We start from the raw sequence: 23,267 nt of genomic DNA on the forward strand, positions 1-23,267 counted from the left end.
AGGAGGCGAGGAAGGTGACTGGGACGATGGTCTGCGAGTCAGTGCTAGCCCTAACCATGCTCCCCCCGGTGGTCTCCTCCGACACCCCCTCGCCAGTAACGTGGAGGGAATGCATCCGAATGCAGGGCTACAGGAGGTATCTTAGATGAGACTTATGATTCTGACATGTAATTTCACAATTATCCTGTATGTATCCCATGCTGAACTTTGCCCATGGGCTGCCATTTCTTGATCCAAATATCCAATTACCAAGTTTTCAGGAAGCAAGACATTTTAACAACCACGTCTATAAATATTTTGATTAAAACATATCACCACATATTTTGTGTGAAAAAATTTCAGTTTCAGTAAAAGTAAATTCAGAAAATATTGATCAACTGTATTTAATGTGCAGCAGCAGTCAAAAAAGCAAACAGAACGTTGGGAATCATTAAGGGATAAATAAGACAGAAAAATATCGTATTGCCGCTATATAAATCCATGGTATTCCCACATCTTGAATACTGCATGCAGATGTGGTCTCCCCATCTCAAAAAAGATATATTGGAATTGGAAAAGGTTCAGAAAGGGGAAACAAAAATGATTAGGGGTATAGAACAGCTGCCATATGAGGAGAGATTAAAAAGTCTGGGATTTTTCAGCTTGGAAAAGAGACAACTAAGAGATGATATGATAGAAGTCTATAAAATCATGACTGGTGTGGAGAAAGTAAAAAAGGAAGTCTTATTTATTACTTCTTCTAGGACAAGAACTAGCCCTTCTCTCTCTCTAGAGGCTAGGGTCACAGTTTACTGAGCCATTTTCATCATAAACCAGCAAGGGAGGGGAGGAGAAGCAACCCTCCCTGGCACAGTCTCAGTTGTCTCCTAGTCTCAGTGATTAATCAGGGAAGGGAGGGTGGAGCCTGGGCCCACCCTCTACTCTGGGCTCCAGCCCAGGGACCCGAATAGTAGCAGCTATGGTAGCTGACTTTTTGGAAATAGGATGTGTACAATTCCCTTGGCCATTCTGCACAGCAGCCCCCATTCAATATCTCCTTCACCGTTACCTCAGGGCCTCCTTCCTTGCACCTGATATAGATTTGTACTGCTTAGTTCCTCCAACAGCATGGCTTCCTCCTACAGCTCCTGACACATGCGCTTCATTGACTAATTGGGAGGCTTTTAACTAGTTCCAGGCAGCCCTTGATTGGCTTCAGGTATCCCAATCAAGCTAGCTATCTCCACTGCTTTATAGGAGGATTTTAATTGGACCCAGATGTCTTGATTAACCTGGAGCAACTGCCATATGGTTACCATGGTACCAGGGATTTGTTTGGCCTGGGGCTAACATACCTGTTCCTTGTTACTTTACTGTAGCCATCTGGCCTTGCCCCTTCACACCTGTATAAAGCTTATACTGGGTAAACTTATAAATTGTTCGCCCTCTATAATACTGATAGAGAGATATGTACAGCTGTTTGCTCCCCGCCCCCAGGTATTAATATATACTCTGGGTTAATTAATAAGTAAAAAGTGATTTTATTAAATACAGAAAGTAGGATTTAAGTGGTTCCAAGTAGTAACACACAGAACAAAGTGAATTATCAAGCAAAATAAAATAAAACACACAAGTCTAAGTCTAGTACGGTAATAAAACTGAATACAGATAAAATCTCACCCTCGGAGATGTTTCAATAAGTTTCTTTCACAGACTAGATGCCTTCCTAGTCTGGGCACAATCCTTTCCCCGGTACAGCCCTTGTTCCAGCTCAGGTGGTAGCTAGGGGATTTCTCCTGATGGCCACCCCCTTTGTTCTGTTCCAACCACTTATATATCTTTTGCATAAGGCGGGAATTCTTTGTCCCTCTGGGTTTCCACCCCTCTTCTCAATGGAAAATCACCAAGTTAAAGATGGATTCCAGTTCAGGTGACATGGTCATATGTCACTGTAAGACTTTATTACCCACTTGCCAGTCCACAGGTATACAGGAAGACTTACAAGTAAAACAGAGCCATCTACAGGTAATTGTCCTGGTTAATGGAAGCCATTAAAATTCCAAACCACCATTAATGGCCCACACTTTGCATAACTACAATAGGACCTCAGAGTTATATTTCATATTTCTAGTTTCAGATACAAGAGTGATACATTTATACAAATAGGATGACCACACTCAGGAGATTAAACTTTGTAATGACACTTTACAAGAGCCCTTTTGCATGAAGCATATTCCAGTTACATTATATTCACACTCATTAGCATATTTTTATACAATCACATAGAATGCAATGCCGCACAATGCTTTTAAGTGACAACAATGAATTTTGTCAGATCATAGAATCATAGACTATCAGGATTTGAAGCGACCTCAGGAGGTCATCTCCTCCAACCCCCTGCTCAAAGCAGGACCAATCCCCAATTTTTGCCCCAGATCCCTAAATGGCCCCATCAAGGATTGAAATCACAACCCTGGGTTTAGCAGGCCAATGCTCAAACCACTGAGCTATCCCTCTCCCCCCAGATGGAGTGATGTGTAAAGCTACTGTTCCTTCATTTTGCCAGCAGGTGGAAAACTTTCCCTCACTGGTGTTGCACTCAAAATCAGAAAACCCTGCTATGCTCTGGCTGCCTCATTCCCTCCTTACAACCTAATATTATAGGGACCTCTTAAAATTTGATAAGTATGGAAAAAATTCCTATGAGCAATTGGGGCCAGACAAGTCTCTATTAATCTCATGCAATTTCCTGGTCATTTGAAATATGAGAGAGGAAAAACTGTGTGTGTAGAGAATACCAGAGGATGGACAGAGGGCACTGAGAAACTGGGAGGTTTACTTAAGAACTTGATACCAGCTGTGAAAAGCCCAAGGAATGGGTACAGTTGAAGGGTGTGAACATGCTGTCTTCTCAGGCACTTCTGAGTAGTTCCCAGGGATGTAGGGTAGTGACATTGAAGGAAGTTGTCCAAAAAGATTGTGTGGTTGGTAATAAATATGCTAGAGCAACTGACATAAATGAATGTCACTTTCAAATGTGTTTGCCTTTTCACCATTCAAGCTTTATTCTTTTTTCAATGTGCATTTCACTGAGCTTGGACACTGAAATTCAAGTGGTCTGATGAATGAAGTTTGCAGCCTGCAGAAAGTTTCACTTTCCGATTTTCATACCATAGCACTAGGCTGTCACGTTCGAGTTTCTATCAGTGAAGGGGAATGGTCTTCAACCCAAAAATTGAAAAGGAATTTTTTCATATTAATTTTTAAAAAGGAAAACATAAGCATGTCACTTCTTTTACATCTCCCTGCCCCATCACCTCAAGCACTTTCTTTAATCATAATCTAGAGTTTTGCCTAAATTATTTGGAAGTGTCATTTTAAAGGATGCACCATCACTTTAAAGGGACCCAGTCATCCCAGAGGCTCTGCACCCCAATCTCACATTCACTCCAGTGGGAAGTTCTCTGCGTGCATTTCCTGGCAAGTTGAAGCTTCAGGAGATAATATTTATATGAATGAGAGAGAAATTTTAAAATCTGAATCTTAACAAGAAAAGCTAAACTAAGAAAGCAATGGAAGTAAAGGCACATAGTCTTGCAGCATATTTGCATCAATCATTTGCCTGTTTTCTGGGAAAGGTTAGATGCAGACTCAGCTGGGTGAAATATTTGCTAGAATTTGATTAAATAATGTATATTTAAATTTTAGTGAAAATAGCAGGAAATTTTATTTGAATTTTTTCCTCTGTGTCAGCCAGGTTAACTTGAATGTGAAATAAGAGATTAGTTTAGCCCCTTTTCCTGTTTGCAAATAATCTACAAATAAATTCAGAAGATGCTAATGTGTTTATTTAAAATGATTTGACAAATGGTTTATACACATTCCACTCTGATTGCTCGGGACCTCCTCCCCACATCTTTTCCCAATGAGTATTTGCTATGCATAATTTGCTACTTGTTCTGTATGATCATTCACCTAAGTCAATGCTATTGTGTCTGTTCCCGGGGTGGTTGCCTTCAAATTCAAAACTGCTTTCAAGATGTCTGCATGAAGTTTTCTGGAGAAAATTATCTTTAAAATATGTATTTATATGAGTGTTTGTTATACTTTCTCATTACAGAGATGTTCTTTTCTAACAAAAACTCACATGTACAAATATTTCAAAAAATGTTTACAAATGGTCAAACATTTTTCATAAATGACTAATAAGTCTCAACTGTTTAGGCTGTAGCTGAAATATGTTGTTGGCAGCACTACTGTTGACTGACAACTCTTCAGAACTACTATCCACCTGCACAAAACTTGGTAGAGAGTTGGATCCTCCCAAGATCTGATGCAACCGGCACGTTTATTACTAGAATTTTAAATGTTGGATTTAGGTATTGTTGATGTTAGAACTGAAAGTTGAACACATTCTGTACACCAAACTGGTTGGAAACGTCTTTCTATATGTAACCATTCTGTTGAGTAGGACCTACAGCAGGTACTCACTGGGCTGAGGACAATGGGGGACACTTAAAACTATATAAATCTCCCCACTGTATTTTCCACTGAACGCATCCGATGAAGCGAGCTGTAGCTCACGAAAGCTTATGCTCAAATAACTTTGTTAGTCTCTAAGGCGCCACAAGTCCTCCTGTTCTTTTTACTTAAAACTATGTTCTGATGACAGCATCGTTATGCTAAATAGGGTACCTGAGTTGGGAAACCAGTTTGGCCAAGTTGGTGTTAAGGAGAATAGGGGTTAGGAGTGAAAGTTACTGAAGGTTGACAAAGAGTCAGATGACAAAAACAAAAGGTTCTAAAAAAAAATCACTAGGGGAAGACCCTTAGGACATGTGAGCAAGAGGGTGGAAGGGGGTGAACTGGCCAAGGTCAGATTAGCTGAGCTGGGGGAGAAGGCTCTGTTTTTGTGCATATAAGTGATGCATTGCAACAGAAGGATGTTGGATGACCCCAAGTGACCCTGATCCAGGCCCATAGAATGGCCTGGTGTGTTGAGGAAACTGAGGCAGGGAATTGTGTATAGGGTTTACAATTTTTGTTCCAATCTGTGTATTTTCTGTGTGATTAAGTAAATAGCAATAGTGTGTGTACTTCTGGGAGTACTTCTGGGAGAGGACATGTTTAAGCACATACTGAGCTTCAAAGACTTCGCAGTTGACATCTCGGACAAGCCCGCACTTGTAACACTGACAGTCCCTAGTTGTCAGCGGGCAGGATTGAACCTTGGACATTTGAATCTTAGTGTATGAACCTTGCCTGTATGAGCTGAAAGCCACATGCCTCTTAAGCCAAGGGTGTAGCAGAATCCTCAATCTCTAGATGGTTCAGGCACCAGCCCTAGCCTTGGGGCCATGAAAGTCAGTATATACAGCTTTCCTCTGGGTGTCTTCTGAGAGAAAGGACCCAGAATATCCACAGCTACATGCTGAAATGGAACCTCAATTATAGCAGCTGAAGGGGGGCCTTGACCTGTTCTTGGGCTTTCCCATCCTCTGGCACACCTCACAATACCAGACCTGGGTGGAAACGTCCTTGCCGATTCACTCCCAGTGGAATGACTTCCCCAAACGGTCTTTGGTCCTGCTCACCCCAGCATGGCCACTTTGGTGATTGTGGGCTAAGCACAAGAGCTTTTCTCTATACTTAGTTGGAACTACCAACTGTCTCGGAGGATGCCAGTCCTCCTTGTGCCCACCAGAAAGGGTCTCCTTGTGTAAGAGTCCTCCTTCTACAACAAACCTGGACCTATTAGAAGAGCTGAAAGGTGGTGGGTCACTCCGGGCCACCGTCCAAGCTCCCTTGAGGCTCTCATCCACTTCCTGCTCTGCCTGGAACTGCTCCCTTGATGCTGGAGACATTAGTTCCTCATTGGATTGTGGACTTGGTCTTGGTCCCATTGGAAGTGATGCAGGTGATAGGGGTGTCACCGTCGACTGTGAACTGCTCTCCGCTGGTGCAGTAGGTGGTATTACAGGCTCCGGTTGAACCTCTTGCACCGTTTTAGCTGCTGCTGCAGGTGCAGGCTCCGTGGCGCCCCTTGGTGCTGGCTCCCCTGACTCTGGTGAGGTTGTAAGCACGGGCTCTGGTGCTGACTGCTCCACCAGTTCCAATCCTTGGACTGGTTCCGGCTGGGTCCCAGGAACTGGATCTACAACTGCTGTCATAGAGTCTGGTCCGGGGTCTGGGTCTACCACCTCTGGCTGGGTCCCCGGGCCTGTGGTATCTGGGGACACAGACTGGGCCCTTATAGGATGCTCAGGAATTGAGTTAGGTGTGGAGGCCTGTTTAGCCTGGCTGCGGGTGACCATCCCCACCCTTTTCATTAGCCTCACATGGTTGCTAAGTCTTCTCCCAGCAGCATGGGAACAGGATAATTGTCATAGACTGCAAAAGTCCATATTCCTGACCAGCCCTTGTACTGGACAGGCAACTTGGCTGTAGGCACATTAAAAGACCTTAAAGGGTTGCACCATCACTTGAGCCTTTGGGTCAATGAATTTGGGGTCCACCAGGGATTTGTGGATAGCTGACACCTGTGCTCCAGTGTCTCTCCACGCAGTAATCTTCCTCCCACCTACACTCGCAGTTTCCTTTGGCTCTGGGGGTATTTGCGAGGCATCTGCGCCTGAAGACTCTCGGTGGGACCCTGGAGTGATGAGTTGCAGTTGGCTGGTGCTCTTGGGGCAGTTGGCCTTCACATGCCCCAGCTCATTACATTTAAAGCATCACCCAGCGGACTGTGGTCTGGGGCAAGGTGGGTGGTTGGAGAGTAGGGCGGTGGGATGAGAGGGCATCTGGGGGTCTCTCTGGCTGTGTGAAGGGCTCCTCCTTTCTATTTTGTTGCCACGAAGCAAGAAAAAAAAATAAAACTGCTTGTTGGACTCCCTGGTTTGTAGGCTGAACCCTTTGCATGCCTGTTCCCCCTCAGGAAAAGAAAAAGAAAAACCTCCCTAGCTTTGCAGACTGCCAAAAGGAAAAATGTGTCCTTTTAGAATCCTGAGGTCTGTACTTCTGTTTCAAAATGATCCCACTTCTCTGACACCATGTCAAGGTGGATTCCCCACTCTGGCAGTTTGAGTGCAGAAGGTGGGGGCCTGCAAGGACTCTAAAAGTTAATACTTGCCACTCCAGGCTTGTATTAATCTCCAAAGGTTACAGCTTTTCTCTGACCTTGGATTGGTAAATGCTGCCACCACCCAAGTGCAGAATCCCTTTGAGAGCCCAGGAAGGCACACTTGGGAATGCCTTACTGTGGGATACCCTCAAGCCCTTTCACTCCACCTCCAGGGATGAGCTGAAAAACGAAAAGGAAAAAAAAAAAAGAAATCAGCTGTTGCCACCAGCTAACTACAAAACATGTGCACAAACCACTTAAGACACAAAAATGCAATCCTGTTCTTAAAAAGGTAAATTTTATTTAAAAAAAAAACCATAAAGAAATAAGGAGAGAAAAACCTAATCACATCTGCCTAGACATTTCCTGATCTACTTACATATCTGGGGTTTTAAATGAGTAGTTTCTAGGTATGATACTGATGATTTTTCATACCTGGCCCCAAGCTTCTTACAGCATACCTGCTGCCCGGTCCGCCTTTCCAGCTGAGAGAGCAGACAAAGGGAGAGTTTTTCCTCAATTTTAAAAAGTTCTAGCCCAGTGTGCACTCACTTCCTTTTACCTATAAATCACAGTGAGACTTTTTAACCTTTTGCAGGTAAAGCAAGTAGAGAAGAGCTACTGAGAGGGACTTTATAGCTAACTGGCTGTCCATAAAAGGGAGGTACCTCCCCCGCTTCATTTATCACAATATCTTTATCAGATATTCTGTTATTGGTTCCAGTATTATGTATAACAGTTGTGAAATGTGTATACGAGCTTCAGATTCCAAATAAAGGAGACAAAAAGGCTTAAGAGACCGATATGTAAGTAGTTCAGTAATATGTGGCAAAAAGTCAATGTATTGATTTCAGACTTTTGTCATATCAAACATGAAAACTACAAACATGGAAAACATTAACAACCAGCAAGACTTTGAAGTAGACAGTCTGTATCCAAATCCAAAATGCATAATGAAATTGCACGCACATTCACGATATTAATAGTTTTATACACCCTCCCCACAAAAAAAATCCTTTGTTAACTTAAAGTTAAGGTTTCTAAACTGCATTTCTTAATCACTTTTTACTAAAAATTTTGGAAATCTCCAGTTTCCTTATACCCAGTGAAACAGATACAGCAGTTTCCTGCAATATCTTTAAGAGATCTTACTGAATTAAGTTTCAATAGCTCTGGAATCCATTGAACTATAAATGCAAAGTTTATGTGTTATTGTGGGATTGTATGAGAAGTGTTCATTTTAATCAATGAACCAGACAAGAATGAACTCACAAAGTTCAGTGGGTTTCGTAGCAAATACCTGGGAGGAGGGGAATGCAAATTCCCACAGTTGGATCCAACCTTTTGAAGCTATGCCCTGAGGAGAGCACCATTATATAACTGATTACATATTCATGGTCTCTGAAGATCCCAGACCCAGTTTATATAAAGGAAAGGCTAATCTATATATATGGGTTCTCGTTGTGAGCAAAAAGTGATTATGAACTTGTAATCACAGAAAAAAACCCTGTGTGGGGCTTGAAGGACTGACCACCTACCAGATCCATTCCTGGAATTGGGACTCTGGTAAGCTTATTAGCATCCATCATTTTATTATTTTTAATATATTTTCTCTGTGAGGCTTTCACCTTAAGAACAAAGTGCTTACCTAGAATTACCAGCAGGAGAGTGGGGTGGAGGGAGAGAAAACCTGGATTTGTGCTGGAAATAGCCCACCTTGATTATCATACACATTGTAAGGAGAGTGATCACTTTAGATAAGCTATTACCAGCAGGAGAGTGGGGTGGGGGAGAGAAAACCTTTTGTAGTGGTAAACACCCATTTTTTCATGCTTTGTGTGTATAAAAAGATCTTCTATACTTTCCACAATATGCATCCGATGAAGTGAGCTGTAGCTCACGAAAGCTTATGCTCAAATAAATTGGTTAGTCTCTGAGGTGCCACAAGTACTCCTTTTCTTTTTGCGAATACAGACTAACACGGCTGCTACTCTGAAACCTAGAATGGGTCGTGTGGTAACTTATAACTGTGAGCAGTTATGCTGTTTGTAGCTTTGGGAGAGAAAGCAAAATGGAGACACTGGCTGTTTGGGCCATCTAGCTTATTGGGGAACTCACAGTATAGTCAGGGAACTGTGCAACCTGGGCGGGGGGGGAACCCCAGTCAGGAGAGAGATGCAAGTCTCCACTGAGAGGTAATGGCTGAGGAACTGGGAGCCTAGATCGGGTGCCCTTACTGGACCATGAGGGGGAAATATAGGTGCAGTTGTCTTCAGCTGTGACACCCATGTCATACCTAATTCACTTAATTTACCTTTCAAACTCCTTTATACTCACCATCTCCTTTACAGTTCCAACATACAAGCCCAACAACACACACATCTAGTTTCTCACAATTATACTCAGCCACACAACCTTAGCTCTGGCCTCAGCAAGATTAAAATTCTGTATTGACTAACATATTTAAAGAGTTTAGAGTGCGCAATTAGTACAGAAAGATCAGAGTAACACATGCACATGTAAAAGGTGAGTATTATATACAGCAGGGGTTCTCAAACTGGGTGTTGTGACTCCTTTGGGGGTCATGAGGTTATTACATAGTGGGTCGCGAGCTGTCATCCTCCACCCCAAACTCTGCTTCACCTCCAGCATTTAAAATGGTGTTAAATATAAAAAAGTGTTTTAAATTTATAAGGGGGGGGTCGCACTCAGAGGCTTGTTGTGTGAAAGGGGTCACCTGTACAAAAGTTTGAGAACCACTGCTATACAGACTACAGATCATGTGGTGGATCATGGGGATCTGGCTCTTGCTGCCTTTAGGCAGTGAACACAAAGGTGTTTGTGGTTGTAAGGGATAAGGGAATAGGTAGGCTGGTCTAGCAGTCACAGCCGGGCTGGTGTCACCAACTCACAGATGGTCACAAGACAGTATTCAGTACACAGAACCACAGTAATCATGAGCTAGGATCCATAGGCGCCGACCCCATGGGTCCTACAGGGCTGGAGCACCCACAGGAAAAAAAAGTGGGTGCTCACCACCCACCAGCAGCACCCCCAATCAGCTCCTCACTCTCCCCCCCTCCCCTCCCAGTGCCTCCTGCCCACCGCAATCAGCTGTTCAGCAGTGCACAAGAGGCGCTGGGGGGGAGGAGGAGGAGGAGGAGGAAGAGCTGGGGCAGAAAGAGGTGGGGGAAGGCAGGGCATACTCAGGGGTGGGGTCTTGAGGGAAGGGGTGAAGTGGGGACGTGGTCTGGAGCAGAGAGGGGGTCAAGCCCACCCGGCAACTAAGAAAGATGGCGTCTCTGCTAGGATCAATGAGCAAAAGCCAGGATTAGAGTCAGGCCAGGGTCAGAGACCAGAGGTAGATACCAGGCTGGAATCAGGCAGTAAGAGTCAGGGTCAGAGACAGGAGAGCAAAGATAGCTGCCAGACTAGAATCAGAAGATAAGAGTCAGGCTGAGGCTTGGGTCAGAATTGGAGATCAACAAACAAGATGAGATCAGAAGTCTGCATAATTACTCAGACAATATCCTGGGACATCCTCTAGGGTTAAATAGTGAGCACAGGGAGCTGTCGCCCTGGACTCTTTCGGTGATATTTCCTGCAGCACCTAAACTCCACAGTGGTCGTTGGTTGTGACTCTGCATGACCATCCTAGTGCGAATGTAGGAACATGAGCTATTCCATTTTTGCAGACCCAGGTTCTAGTCCCACAGATCCTTACACTGAAGAGCCTATAAACAGTATTAGTGGCACTGGTAGTTACTACTTCAGTGTCAGAATTTAAGAGTACAGAAAGGTCGGATGACAATTATCACTGTGTTATAGTATGGCATTTCTTCATGAGTCAAACTTTGCCCTTTAATATAATGGTTCCTTAAATCTGTGTTACTGCTGTAAGGGCTAAGTCTGGGTTTTTGTTTTCATTTATCTCCTTGAGTTAGGGCCCAATCCTGCTACTGTTGACTTCCAAAAGAACAAGATTGAGTCTTTTCTGAGTCTCTAGTAATAAAAAATAGTTACAGGTAAAACCTGGTACTTTGTATGTCCTTGTGTAGAAATAAAATGATGAAGATGTGGACAAACAAAGGATTATGAGGGCTACTGCTTTATATGTACTAGAGTTGATGTAAGACTATTTCATCTTGACTAAAAATCCTTTAAAAACAGTGAACAAAGAAACATTTAGGTGTTTTAGTCCTAGTTAAAGGAAAAAGGCTTTCTCCCTTCTACAAAATATAAACCTTTGAAAGAGGTCAAGCTTGTAAGAATTTTTAGTCCATTTGGTTTTAATGATCTTTGACACAATGTACAAACTATTTTAAAAGAAGACACCAAAATACTTACTGTAAGATATAGGCTAGGGTATTTGTGCCACTAGGTTATAGATACACATATACACAATACCTTTGGTACCTCACAATGAGATCTTATAGTGCAGTTAAGTGAATCAAAAGCTTAGTTCCCCAGATCTAAATACCATTTTTAAATAGTAATTTTCTCCACCACTATACAGCTCTTAATATTAGACTCCAGAGTCTCAGTGAAGATGTATTTTACTGTGAAGCAATAATCTTTGCAATTAATGTTTTTGCTGCAGTAATACCAACATGAGGGGGAAGGGGGGAATCACACCCTTAATTGAACCATGAGATAAAGTAATAAACTAAAAGACACCTTGGGCCAGAACCAGCCTATCACATATGTGTACTTCCTAAGCTGATTGTTTAGGAGTTTCTCATCATATGGGAAAAGTGGCAGGAGAATTCCCTTAGCCTTTCAAGATACATAGCAAGTATTTTTATTTATTTATATTTTTTGGTAAAGAATTATAAAATGTATATAGAGGACATACTGTAACAAACTGTGTAATAGCACATTTAGCAACAGAACTTAGATATTGTAAGATTTGGAGGGAGGTTTTATACTATTTTGCCCAATGGGACAAAATGCTATTGGGAAGATTTAAAGTAAGGCCCTGTCTACGCTAGCAAGTTTCTGCACAGCTAAGCAGCTTTCTGTGCTGTAACTCCCAAGGTGTACACACTGCCAAGCCACTTAGCATGCAGAAACTGCGCAGTTGTAGTGCTTTAAAAAAACCACCCCAACGAGTGGCATACAGCTTTCTGCGCCAAGGCTACAGCCCTGCAGTGCCAGTGTAGACACCCTGCTGGATTACAAAGCTGCGACTGGCCTCTGGGAGGTGTCCCGCAATGCCTGTTCTCACCTCTCTTATCGGTTTGAACTCTACTGCCCTGCCCTCAGATGACCAACCGTCAGCCCCACCCCATAAATTCCTTTGGAATTTTGGAAGTCCCATTCCTGTTTGCTCGGTGATGCATGCAGTGGTCTCAGCGCATCTTTCCAGGTAGCCAGGCCTGCTCCATGCACCAGGCGATCCCCCGCTTGGAGCAATGCTGAGCTGCTGGACCTCATCAGCATTAGGGGAGAGGAGGCTGTCTAGTGCCAGCTGTACTCCAGCAGTAGGCATTATGATACCTACGGACAGATTTCACAGTGCATGACAGACAGAGGCCATGACCAGGACACCTTGCAGTGTAGGGTCAAAGTGGAGTAGCTGCGGAATGGCTATCACAAGGCGCGGGAGGCAAATTGCTGCTCCAGTACTGCACCCACGAGCTGCTGGTTCTACAAAGAGCTGGATGCGATACTCGGCGACAACCGCACCTCCACTGCGAAGGCCACTGTGGATACTTTGGTGGCTTGTGTGCCAGTCGAGAGTGGACCGAGGCAGGAGGAGGAAATCTTGGGGGGGGGGGGGGGGGAGGAGAGGGGGACCCAGAGGCAGAGGACGACTCAGAGGTTAGAGATGCATGCAGCCAGGAGCTCTTTTCTACCCCAGAGGCTAGCCAGTCACAGCAGTCAGATCTTGGCAGAGCGCAAACAGGAGAAGAGGCCCCTGGTAAGTGGATCTGATTTTGGCAATCGCTGAAGTGAGTTGTTGTGGGCAGGAGGGTTGCAGAAAGCAGGCTTGTCTCCCACCTCATGCCTACTCTGAGCAGCGGAACAGGCTGTTTATTGACTCCCTCACTTCATGGGAATCTCCTTCAGAGATCTCCAAGAAACTCTCGTGGAGATACTGGGCAATCCGCTGCCATAGGTTTTTCGACAGCTCCTTTGTTTCTTGCCTCATTAATTGTAACTTTCCTGCGCCACTGTGCTGTCACAGGGGGAGGGGGGCGCGGAAGGGCGGGGAGAGCATTGCTGCACACAGGCGAGCCGCATAGGGGCCAGGGCAGAAGCCGCAGTTTTGGAGAAGACCCTCCCTTGATTCCCTGCTCACCCTCAGCATCAAGATATCTTCCATAATGATCACATCCTGTGGAAAGTGTGGAGATAGGAATGATTATCAGGCCCCCTCTACAATGCTGGCTCTCCCCAAGAGCCACGTGCCCAGTGTACAGCAGGGTCCGGGAAGAGTGATTTACCCTGCCCCTGCAGCTACTCACCATTTTGGGGGTCTCGTGGCTCATGTGTGCTTGCCTGGGGTCAGCCAGTTAGTGACAGGTGAGAGTGTACTGGTGGGGTTTTAAATCACTGAATCAGCATTGTGTGTGTTGCAAATACTGCTTCTGTAAAATGTTGTGTTTAAACTTCACGGAGATGACCATGGGAGCCCACCCTCCCTCTTTGTTATCGGCGGCTGAATGGCTGCGCAGAATTAGAAAGCGGCCAAGAAGAACCAAGGAGGACTGTGTGTGTGATGTTATGATGCACTCCGCTGCCAAGAAACAGGAATGGAAGAGTGGTGGGACAGCGAGAAGAGGGACCGAAAGGGGAAATGCAGCACGCCAGAATGAAGACACAGATCGGCTCTTAAAGGTTAAGCAGACACGCTCCAGGAGATACTAGCTCTTCAAACCAAGCAGCTCCACGCCCACCCTCCCCAGCAGTCACTGTTGCAAAACTCTTTTCCATGTGCCTCCCAGAGACACTGCCAACACACTCTTATCAACCTCCTGGCTCCAGTCTATACACATGGCATTCCACTCCTCCCCCTCACAGTCCAGAACCGTGGACTCTCACTACCCCGTGCACTCAACACCCATCCCTCTGCAGTTTGGCCCTGCTAAAGTAAAGTACTCGCTTCACTGTAGTGCAAAGAAGGTTGGATATGATCCCTGGACATACACAAATCTTTAGCCATCCTGGGACCCCTCCTCCTCCTCAGCCCTTCCCTTCACCCTCACTGCTGCTGGTTTTTGTTGTTTGACTCACGCCTCCGGTTGTCTTTTATTAAAAGAATTGTGTTGGTTTGAAAGCAATCTTTATTCTATCAATTGAATGCAAAAAGAAGGCTGCAAAGCAACATACAATTATGTTAAATCTATATATTGCATCATGTGCACCAATCACCTCCTAGCATTACAAGCACTGCACTCCAGAGCATATCAACAAATATTAGTGGCTTTCAGCTCCAAATTGCTGCTTCAAGGCATCCCTGATCCTTATGGCCCCACGCCGTGCCCCTCTAATAGCTCTGGTCTCTGGCTGTTCAAACTCAGCCTCCAGGTGCTGAGCCTCTGCGGTCTAGCCCTGAGTGACGCTTTCACCCTTCCCAAATATTATGGAGCGTACAGCACGCGGCTATAAGCACAGGAATATTGTCATCAGCCAGGTCCAGCTTCCCACAGAGGCAGCACCAGCGGGCTTTCAAATGGCCAAAAGCACACTCAACAGTCATTCTGCATGTGCTCAGCCTGTTGTTGAACAGCTCCTTGCTGCGTTCAAGTTGCCCAGTATATGGCTTCATAAGCCACGGCATTAAGGAGTAGGCACGGTCTCCCAAGATCACAATGGGCATTTCGACTTCCCCTACGGTGATCTTCTGGTCCAGGAAGAAAGTCCCTGCTTGCAGCTTCCTGAACAGGCAAGCATTCCAAAAGATGCATGCGTCATACACCTTTCTGGACCAGCCTGTGTTAATGTCTGTGAAACACCCATGGTGATCAACAAGCACCTGGAGAACCACTGAGAAATACCTCTTGCAATTAAGGTACTCAGTGGCTAGGTGGTCTGGTGCCAGAATTGGAATATGCGTGCCACCTATTGACCCTCCGCAGTTAGGGAAGCCCATTTGTGCAAAGCCATCTATAATGTCATACACGTTGCCCAGAGTCACGGTCTTTCAGAGCAGGATGCGATTAATGGCCCTGCACACTTTTGTCAATACAAGTCCAACAGTCGACTTTCCCACTCCAAACTGGTTAACAACCACCAATTGATAGCAATCTGGAGTAGCCAGCTTCTACAGTGCAATCGCCACGTGCTTCTCCAACGGCAGGGAAGCTCTCATTCTTGTGTCCTTGCACCGCAGGGCTGGGGCAAGCTCATCACACAGACCCATGATTGGGGTTTTCCTCATGCAAAAGTCCTGCAGCCACTGCTTGTCATCCCAGATGTGCATCACGATGTAATCCCACCACTCAGTGCTTGTTCCCCAAGCCCAAAAGTGGTGTTCCACTGTGGTCAGCACCTCCAGGAATGCCACAAGTAATCTCGTGTCATAGCTACTAGGCATGGCGAGATCAATGTCTCACTCCTCTTGCCTTTGTAGTTTAAGGAATAACTCCACTGCCACTCATGATGTGTCGGTCAGAGAGAGCAGTATACAGGTCAACCGTTCGGGATCCATTCCTGCAGCCTGAAGAGGCAGGGTTTGCAGTATGGAAACCATTGAAAGATGGCGCCAAATGCGGACGGAAGCACACGGATTGCTGGGATGCAAAGCAATGCATTACGGGTCATTGGGACAGGACCCAGGATTCCCCGCAACCCTCCTCCGCCTTCCCACAAGTCTTAGCGGCAGAAGAGAAAGAGGTGCTCTGTGGGATAGCTGCCCAGAGTGCACCACTCCGAATACTGCTGCAAGTGCCACAAGTGTGAACACGATATTGCGCAGGCAACTGACAGTGTGAACATACAACAGTGGTTTCCCTTCAGCGCCCTCTGAGCGGTGCTGTAACTCTGCCAGTGGAGACATGCCCCAAGTCTTTCTCGCTAACTGTAGAGTCATGTTTCAGAGTAGCAGCCGTGTTAGTCTGTATTCGCAAAAAGAAAAGGAGTACCTGTGGCACCTTAGAGACTAATCAATTTATCTGTACTCCTTTTCTTTTTGTACAGTCATGTGCATGCAGATATTTCTACAAATCTGTTTCGTATTCTGTAAGATCATTGATCATGCTGATGTTTCTCAATGACGGAGAAAGAAAATCAGGATATGCAGTCAAATGCTTTTATCACATCAAGATTCGACTATTGCAATGCATTCTGAGGGCTTGCCTACACTTAAAATGCTGCATCTACACCACGATAGTGCTTCATTGAAGACACTATGCTGATGGGAGGGCTTCTTCAATACTCCACCTCCCCAAAAGGCAGTAGCTAGGTTACCAGCTACATTTAGATTTGGAAGCTGGCAGTGGTGCAAAAGCAGCCATCCACCAGATAAATGGGGTATGCTATAAAGAGCACGACACCTAAGACCTGTGAACTTTTGGATAGATTTAAAGGTGCCATCTTTGATCTATCAACCCCTTAACATGCTAGTACTAGCCTACCTAAGACCACCTCACCTCTTTATATACTGCTACAAGTGCAGTCTGTGGAAGAGCGGATTCTAAATTCCCATTGATATGAGAAGGGGCTTGTTGCCAAGATCACACTAAGGATATCAGGATGTCTGGAACATCCTCCTACTCCAATATAGCCTACACCTGCTGACTTTAAGATCATGGTGAAGGACCCATTTGTTTCAACTGGCCTTTGAGGAGAGTTTGGTCAGCATCTCAGTTCTCCCTACATACTAGGTGGTATTGGTATTTAGACCTGTTCCAATGGAGCAAGCTGTTTGTTTTTGTATTTTGAATCGGCAAGGTGTGCAGATAGTTTATACAAAAGTGTTTTATTGCTCTGAATTGAAAGAAAAATAATAAATGTAACCGAGACACAGCTAGTACCACATCCTGTTACCTGATGCGCATTTTGTCCCAGGTACTCTCTGTATGCCAAAAGTTGTGGCATCTCTTAGAAGCAAGCATGTAGCTTTTCTTTACCTAGTTACCACGTCTCTCATACCACTATCTGGTGTATGCCAGAGAAACAGGACAACGTTCTCTTCAATGACGTATGAGTTTTTCTTCAATAAATCAACTACCACAGGTCACTTTTGATTAACTGAAGTAGACACATCAGTATGAAATTATTAGATAATATTTTCAAATAGTTAATTTTCTGTACACAAGTATTACTCAGGGTCTAAACAATCTGATAAAATTATAGTTTTGTCATATACTGCTTATTACCTGCTACAAAGCATGTTTAAGAACCTGCTGTCACTCAAAGACCTCTGTCTCCCTCTAACCATAACCTTGTGCATGACCTTTTCTTAGGGAAATGTGACTGCTTAGAGAAGCCAGCTATAGCCCAATTCTTCTGTAAAGGTTTTAATCCATAGATCAAGGACCAGCTGCTTTCTTCACACTATAGTCTTGTTGAAATTTCATTATTTATCCTGTGTTGATACAGTCACTTGCCCCTGTCAACAACAGGTAAAGGTATTTGCTTGAGAGCCCTGGTGATCTAGCAGATTAGACTAACTTGTGGTGCTAAACCTTGTTCTGTGACCTTTTCCATAACCTCTGATAATCAGTCAGTGAAATCAACCTACTGCATAATTAAATGACAACTGTAAAAGTGCTATTTAAATGTGCAATAATAAGCAAAGTTAGTGACAAAGTGGAAATAGATTTTAGTACCTCCTTTCTCCCAGCCCTGTGCATAATTCACTAATCCCTATGGTTTTGGGGGACTAAAAGCATCACTTCCAACTCTTCAAGAGTGAATTCTTTTAAAAATATGAACAGCGGAGCTATCAGATGCATGCACATTGTTCAAAAAGAAAAAACGTTCAATTTTCCACAGAAAAATTACCAACTTTTGAAAATAATTGCTTGTTTTATAATCTTGAAAAAAGCCACACTTCAATTCATATGTTGCCTCGATCTCTCTTCATTACAGACATTATTCCTTTTTGTCAATAACTGAATACAGAGTAATTAAAAGTAATACTTTGGACACTTCACTTCTTTCAGTTAGCAGCCGTCTTGGTTCGCTCATATTCTCTCTTTAGGAGGACATATTACAGATGGTTCTGGTTATAAAGCAGTTACTGTTCATTATGTGTACAAGAGGTCCCCTGAAGGTGGAATAGCTAGATGATCTCAGAGGAGTCCATTCTAATATTCACAAGCCCATACTTTTTCCACTAGAAACCTCATGACAAAAGAACAAGAATGTTTTATTCTTTACAAACTTTATTTTAAAAATATTTACATTTATGTTTCTATTTAAAGTATTCTTCTGGATTCATCTCCTACAAATTGATCAAGAATATTAGGCAGAAATAATTCAAGAGGAAAGTCCAGAGAGAGAGAGGGAGAGAGAGAGAGATCAAGTAGACTTTTTTCAGTCCATTCAGTATCTGCAGAAGTTTATTTAAAATTTAAATAAATAAAATAAAAAAGTGTTCATTTCAATATTATGCAGTTGACTTAAGCCTAGAACAAAATCATGAATTAGTAATTTTGTTTTATATGTTTCATACTCAGAGAAGGTACAGAGAAATTAGAAAGTATAAGGTTAATTGCTACAGATAGTTTAAAACTAAAAAATGTTAAGGAAACCATTGCTTCAACAACATGCTACATATTTTTCATTAACTAGAAAGCTAGATATCATCCACAAGATACATAATGGGTTTTTCACTGAAAAATATGGCATTTTCCTGGCTTACAGAGCAGTATCTTATTTCTAGCCATTAGGAGAACAAGCTCATGATTTCTGCTGTGAAAGGAAAAAGTTTCATCCAGACTGCCATATTCATTCAATATTTTTCCATTTGTGTGGGATAAAACATTTTCCACTCGAAGCAGTTCCCCATATGATACGGTTGAACAATTTTGCTGGAAAACAGGTTCAATTTTGTTGGTCTTTTAAATTCAAGGAACTTCAGTCTCTAGGGATGCCAATCTTTCATAATCACTGACATTTCATATTTCTTCATTAAAATGGACTGCCCGAACCAGAGTGCCTCAATGCTGTTCTGGAAGGTCCGCTAGGGAAAGGAGGTAGTTCTATGTTCCTCAGTATTTTTGTTACTCTCAGCAGCACCAAAATCTGATTTTTCAGGCTCTATGTTCGTTCTGTCATTGGCATCACTGCTAAGATTACCAATAAGAGGACAAATTAGATACAATATGAATTTTTGTGATAAGGGCACTTGTCCACTAAGAACTGGACCAACACAATTAATTCATTTAAAAAGACCATTTAACAGCCATTTGATAGTAATGACTTCACTAGCTAGTCTTGAACCAGCAAGCAGGAAATGATCCCAATACTAAACCTCTTAGCCATTTCTATGAAGCCAAATCAAATTGGTTTCACTATTTCAGAATTACCATCATCTCAGAAACTAAATTTCAAGTGGGACATGCTAGTGATTGAATGCAATCAATAACTGTCTCAATACAAAAACAGAATCTCCATACCTAATATAGGCTGATTAAATAGAGATACACTCCACTGTCTGAAAACAACAAAAATGCTTGAAATTTTCAATTGAGCCAGTAAGAGTTATGGCTTACATTATATAATAAAAAAAGATGAAAACAAAATCACTCAAATAAAATTACTGTAATTTCAATTCACGTGTTACTGTCAAAGATATACAAAACCACTATTGTCTATGACTATGAAACAAGAACATACTTTAATAAACAATGTTGACTAGCAAGGGATTTAGACTCACCCTTGATTTTCCCAATAATAATGGGAGCTATGCATAAACAATTAAGGGAGCATATACCCTATTGTCTTCAGCACTAATGGATATGTAATTACAAATAAACAATGGTTTTAAATATGATCAACTGAAAATGCAAATCATAATTAGTACTGTCTCATTTTATTTGTTTAAAACTTTATTATTTAATAAATCTATATTAATTTGTACTGCACAGCAAATCAAACACCCCTCTGCATCACATCAGAGCCTTTCTAAACTCTGACAACATTGAAGGGTACCATTCTGAGGATGTATCATTTGGTTTTGCTAAAAACTGTGTAATGAGAAAAGATTATGGTTATATGAAACAGTAAAGAGTGTGGAAAGTTTTCAAAGCATACATTTCTCTCAAAAAAAAAAACTATGGACATTTTTTCTTCTACACATGTGGAAAACAATCTGAACTTTCTTTTTTGACTCATTTACATGCTTTTCATGGAATGGATACTTTCCTGTATTTCAGAATCAAATCCTTCTGTGTCATTTCTAGAACGATCTGCTGTTTGGAGTTTACTTTGATTTCCTCGGGCTGCAACATTTGCCATTCCAGTTTCATTTGTTCTGTAGATGTGTTTTTGTGAGGAAAGGTTTTGGCTGTCTTCACTAGAAGTGGCACTGAATTTTTTGCTACCCTTACTTTTCAGATTTACATTGGAATCAGAGAATGAACGCTGACTAATAGCCGATTGCTTCGAAGAATGTCCTTTTGTCTGTTCACTTAATTTGACACTCTTCTCAGAGGATGATGACCTGCTATTTTTGGATGTTTCCTCTTCCTTTCTTTGATTATCCATTTGAGCTTCAGTTTCTCCCCATAAGTCTTGCTGCTGTTGAACAGTGACCTGAAATTCTTGTATTTCTCTGGGAATGGCACAAGTATTATTCACAAGAACCTGAGAATGGATGAGGCCAGGAAGAGAAAGTTTGATGTCTCCACCAACATTCTGAAGCAAAAGATTCAAAATAAAATCAAATTTCTTAATGAAGCCAGGAAGCCACTAATTTAATTTACTGTACTTTTACACAGTCATCTTTGTAAAATACATGCGTAATGAAATTGGATGAGGGTATATTTTTAGAATATCCTTTACTTTTTACAGAAAGTTCAGTTTAGGAAGGGGTGGGGAGGGGAAGAGAAATAACGAGGCCTTCCTATAATGGGTTAAGTTTCAAAAAAGATTCAAACCAGATTTAAAATCAATTGGAGACAGCGTAAACAAGGCTCCAGAGGCCAGAACCACAACTAAATCAGCAACAAAAACAGTTTTAGCAACAAGATCCTCATCTACAGTAACACTCCAACTAGTTTTAAAGCTCGTTCAGCTTAACTAATATTGAAACTGATTTGATTTAGTCAGAGTGTAGACCAGTCCTCATAATTCCACAGTGTCCTGCAGCTGGTAGCATGCTTGTAAACCATTTAGAGTACTTTTAATGTGGATGTGAAGCATGTTACAAGCATGTTACAGGGTTACAATGATATTGTAGCATAGCAAATTTTCCTGGGGTAGACCAGGTTTTGGATACCCACTCATTTTTTAACCTGGCAGTTAAGATCCTCTGGAACACTCAAGCTGACAGCCCCCAGATCTGCACATCTTTAGAATGGGTGTTCTTACTTAAGGGCTCAACTCTGGAATTCACTTCCCCTTAGTCCAACAGACTCAAAAAAGTTTGTTAACTTTCAGAACATGCTGCTAAGCTTTATCTTGTCAGCACCATATTACAAATTTATACTCTCCTGCTGCTTAGGATTAATGGCAGGTTTAACATTTAATATAAGCGCCCCGCCCATCAGGGCAAGAAATGTGAACTTTATACTAATGAAAGGGGAAATTCCCAACTTTTCCATGGAACACGCAGCACTTGTTTCTAACATCAGATTTTAAAGTTGTAACACCTATATATAAAACTAATTTAGGTAATTTGTAGACATTTCTAAATTGTATTCAAAGTAATTCTCTTCCCTTTCCAAAGCTTCTACAGCAGGAATCATGCTAGCTAAGAAAACCTGACTTTTAAGTATAAGAAATACAAAAAATACACCATTTAAAATGATTTTCTGTAAAGAGTGACACATCCAGAAAGGTGTGGTACTTGTACTGGTTTGGGATAACCTGCATTACTAATGGATGGTTTTCACACTTCAGTAGTATGTCATACATTTATATTCACACAGATTTTAGACACACACACACTTCTGCACATGCCCCCTCTACACGATATAGGAGATTCTGAGGATCTAAGAAATGTTCATGTGTCCTTTACCAATGTATGAATATCACATACAGTGGGGTAATAACCAGGAAATAAAGTATACTACCACAATTATTCTTCAGATTTTTCTCCCCGACACTTACTTTGCTATTCTGTGTTTGTTCCTGTCTTTCTTCCTCATAGGATTTCTCTTTTTGTATAATAGCAGGTTTGCTGACAGTAGAATTCATTTGGGGATGGCCCAACAAACCAAAATCAGATTGGTCTATCCCAGCTATTGTAGCAAGTTGCCCAAGTCTGTTAAAAAAAATGTATGTAAAATGTGATCTTTCCAGAATGAGCAGTAGTTACCTGTACCAGAGGAAGAAAGAGAGCTGTTGCAAAATAAATATTTGTTTGAATTTTCCCTTTTAATTTTAGGCTTTTCTAAAGCCTGGGGAGTCCAAGGATAATTAAAAATTATGGCTACTGTAAGCTACAGGAGTTGCCTTCCTGCTTTTGCACTACAACTAAGACACCTTCAACTGGGAAGCTAAGAAGCAGTAGAGATGGAAGGGTTGCTGGGAAAGGAAGAGTAGATGCTTGTATCTTATGCGTTACCTTTTCTGCCCAGTACTACCAGAAAGGCAGATTGTGATATTATTCATTGTTAATAAAACTAAATTTCCCTATTAATCCCGATTCCCAGTGAAATCAATGGGGCTATATATGCAGTCAGATAATATTCAATGTGAGCAAGAAAATCACAGTTTGGCCTAGAGAGAAGAAAACCTTACAGTTTTTGTCAAGCAGATCAACTGACAGGATTACAACACACATCTTGTGGTTCTAGAATACAAAATAGTGACCTGAGAGGAAAAAATTCAAATGACCAACAAAAATCCCTGTTAACATTGACTAAGTATACAAGACAGGATAAAAATTAATTTAAAAACATGAACACAGTCATTCTTGAACATTTTTTTCTAAGGAAAATTTTTTATTTCAAAGGTCTTTCTGACTTAAGAAGTCTCATTCCCAAAGAACTCATACTAAGAATAATTCACTTGTCTCATATTAATCCTACTCTTAAATGACAGAAAC

The 23,267-nt window shown here is 42.3% G+C and overlaps 1 protein-coding gene across 2 annotated transcripts in view; it reads right to left on the reverse strand.

Annotated features, from left to right (window-relative positions):
* Window positions 1-18,459: 18,459 nt before the first annotated feature.
* Window positions 18,460-23,267, reverse strand: part of CEP78 (centrosomal protein 78) — a 52,862-nt gene continuing 48,054 nt past the window's right edge. For both annotated transcript variants that reach the window (XM_073345093.1, XM_073345092.1), the window contains 2 exons: window positions 22,328-22,481; window positions 18,460-20,911 (listed from right to left, as the gene is read on the reverse strand). In XM_073345093.1, the coding sequence (XP_073201194.1) occupies window positions 20,390-20,911; window positions 22,328-22,481 (676 nt within the window). In that variant the 3' untranslated portion in view covers window positions 18,460-20,389. The remainder of the gene's footprint in view (window positions 20,912-22,327; window positions 22,482-23,267) is intronic.

This window comes from Lepidochelys kempii, chromosome 5, assembly GCF_965140265.1.
Source record: "Lepidochelys kempii isolate rLepKem1 chromosome 5, rLepKem1.hap2, whole genome shotgun sequence".
In the NCBI taxonomy this organism is placed as follows: domain Eukaryota; kingdom Metazoa; phylum Chordata; order Testudines; family Cheloniidae; genus Lepidochelys; species Lepidochelys kempii.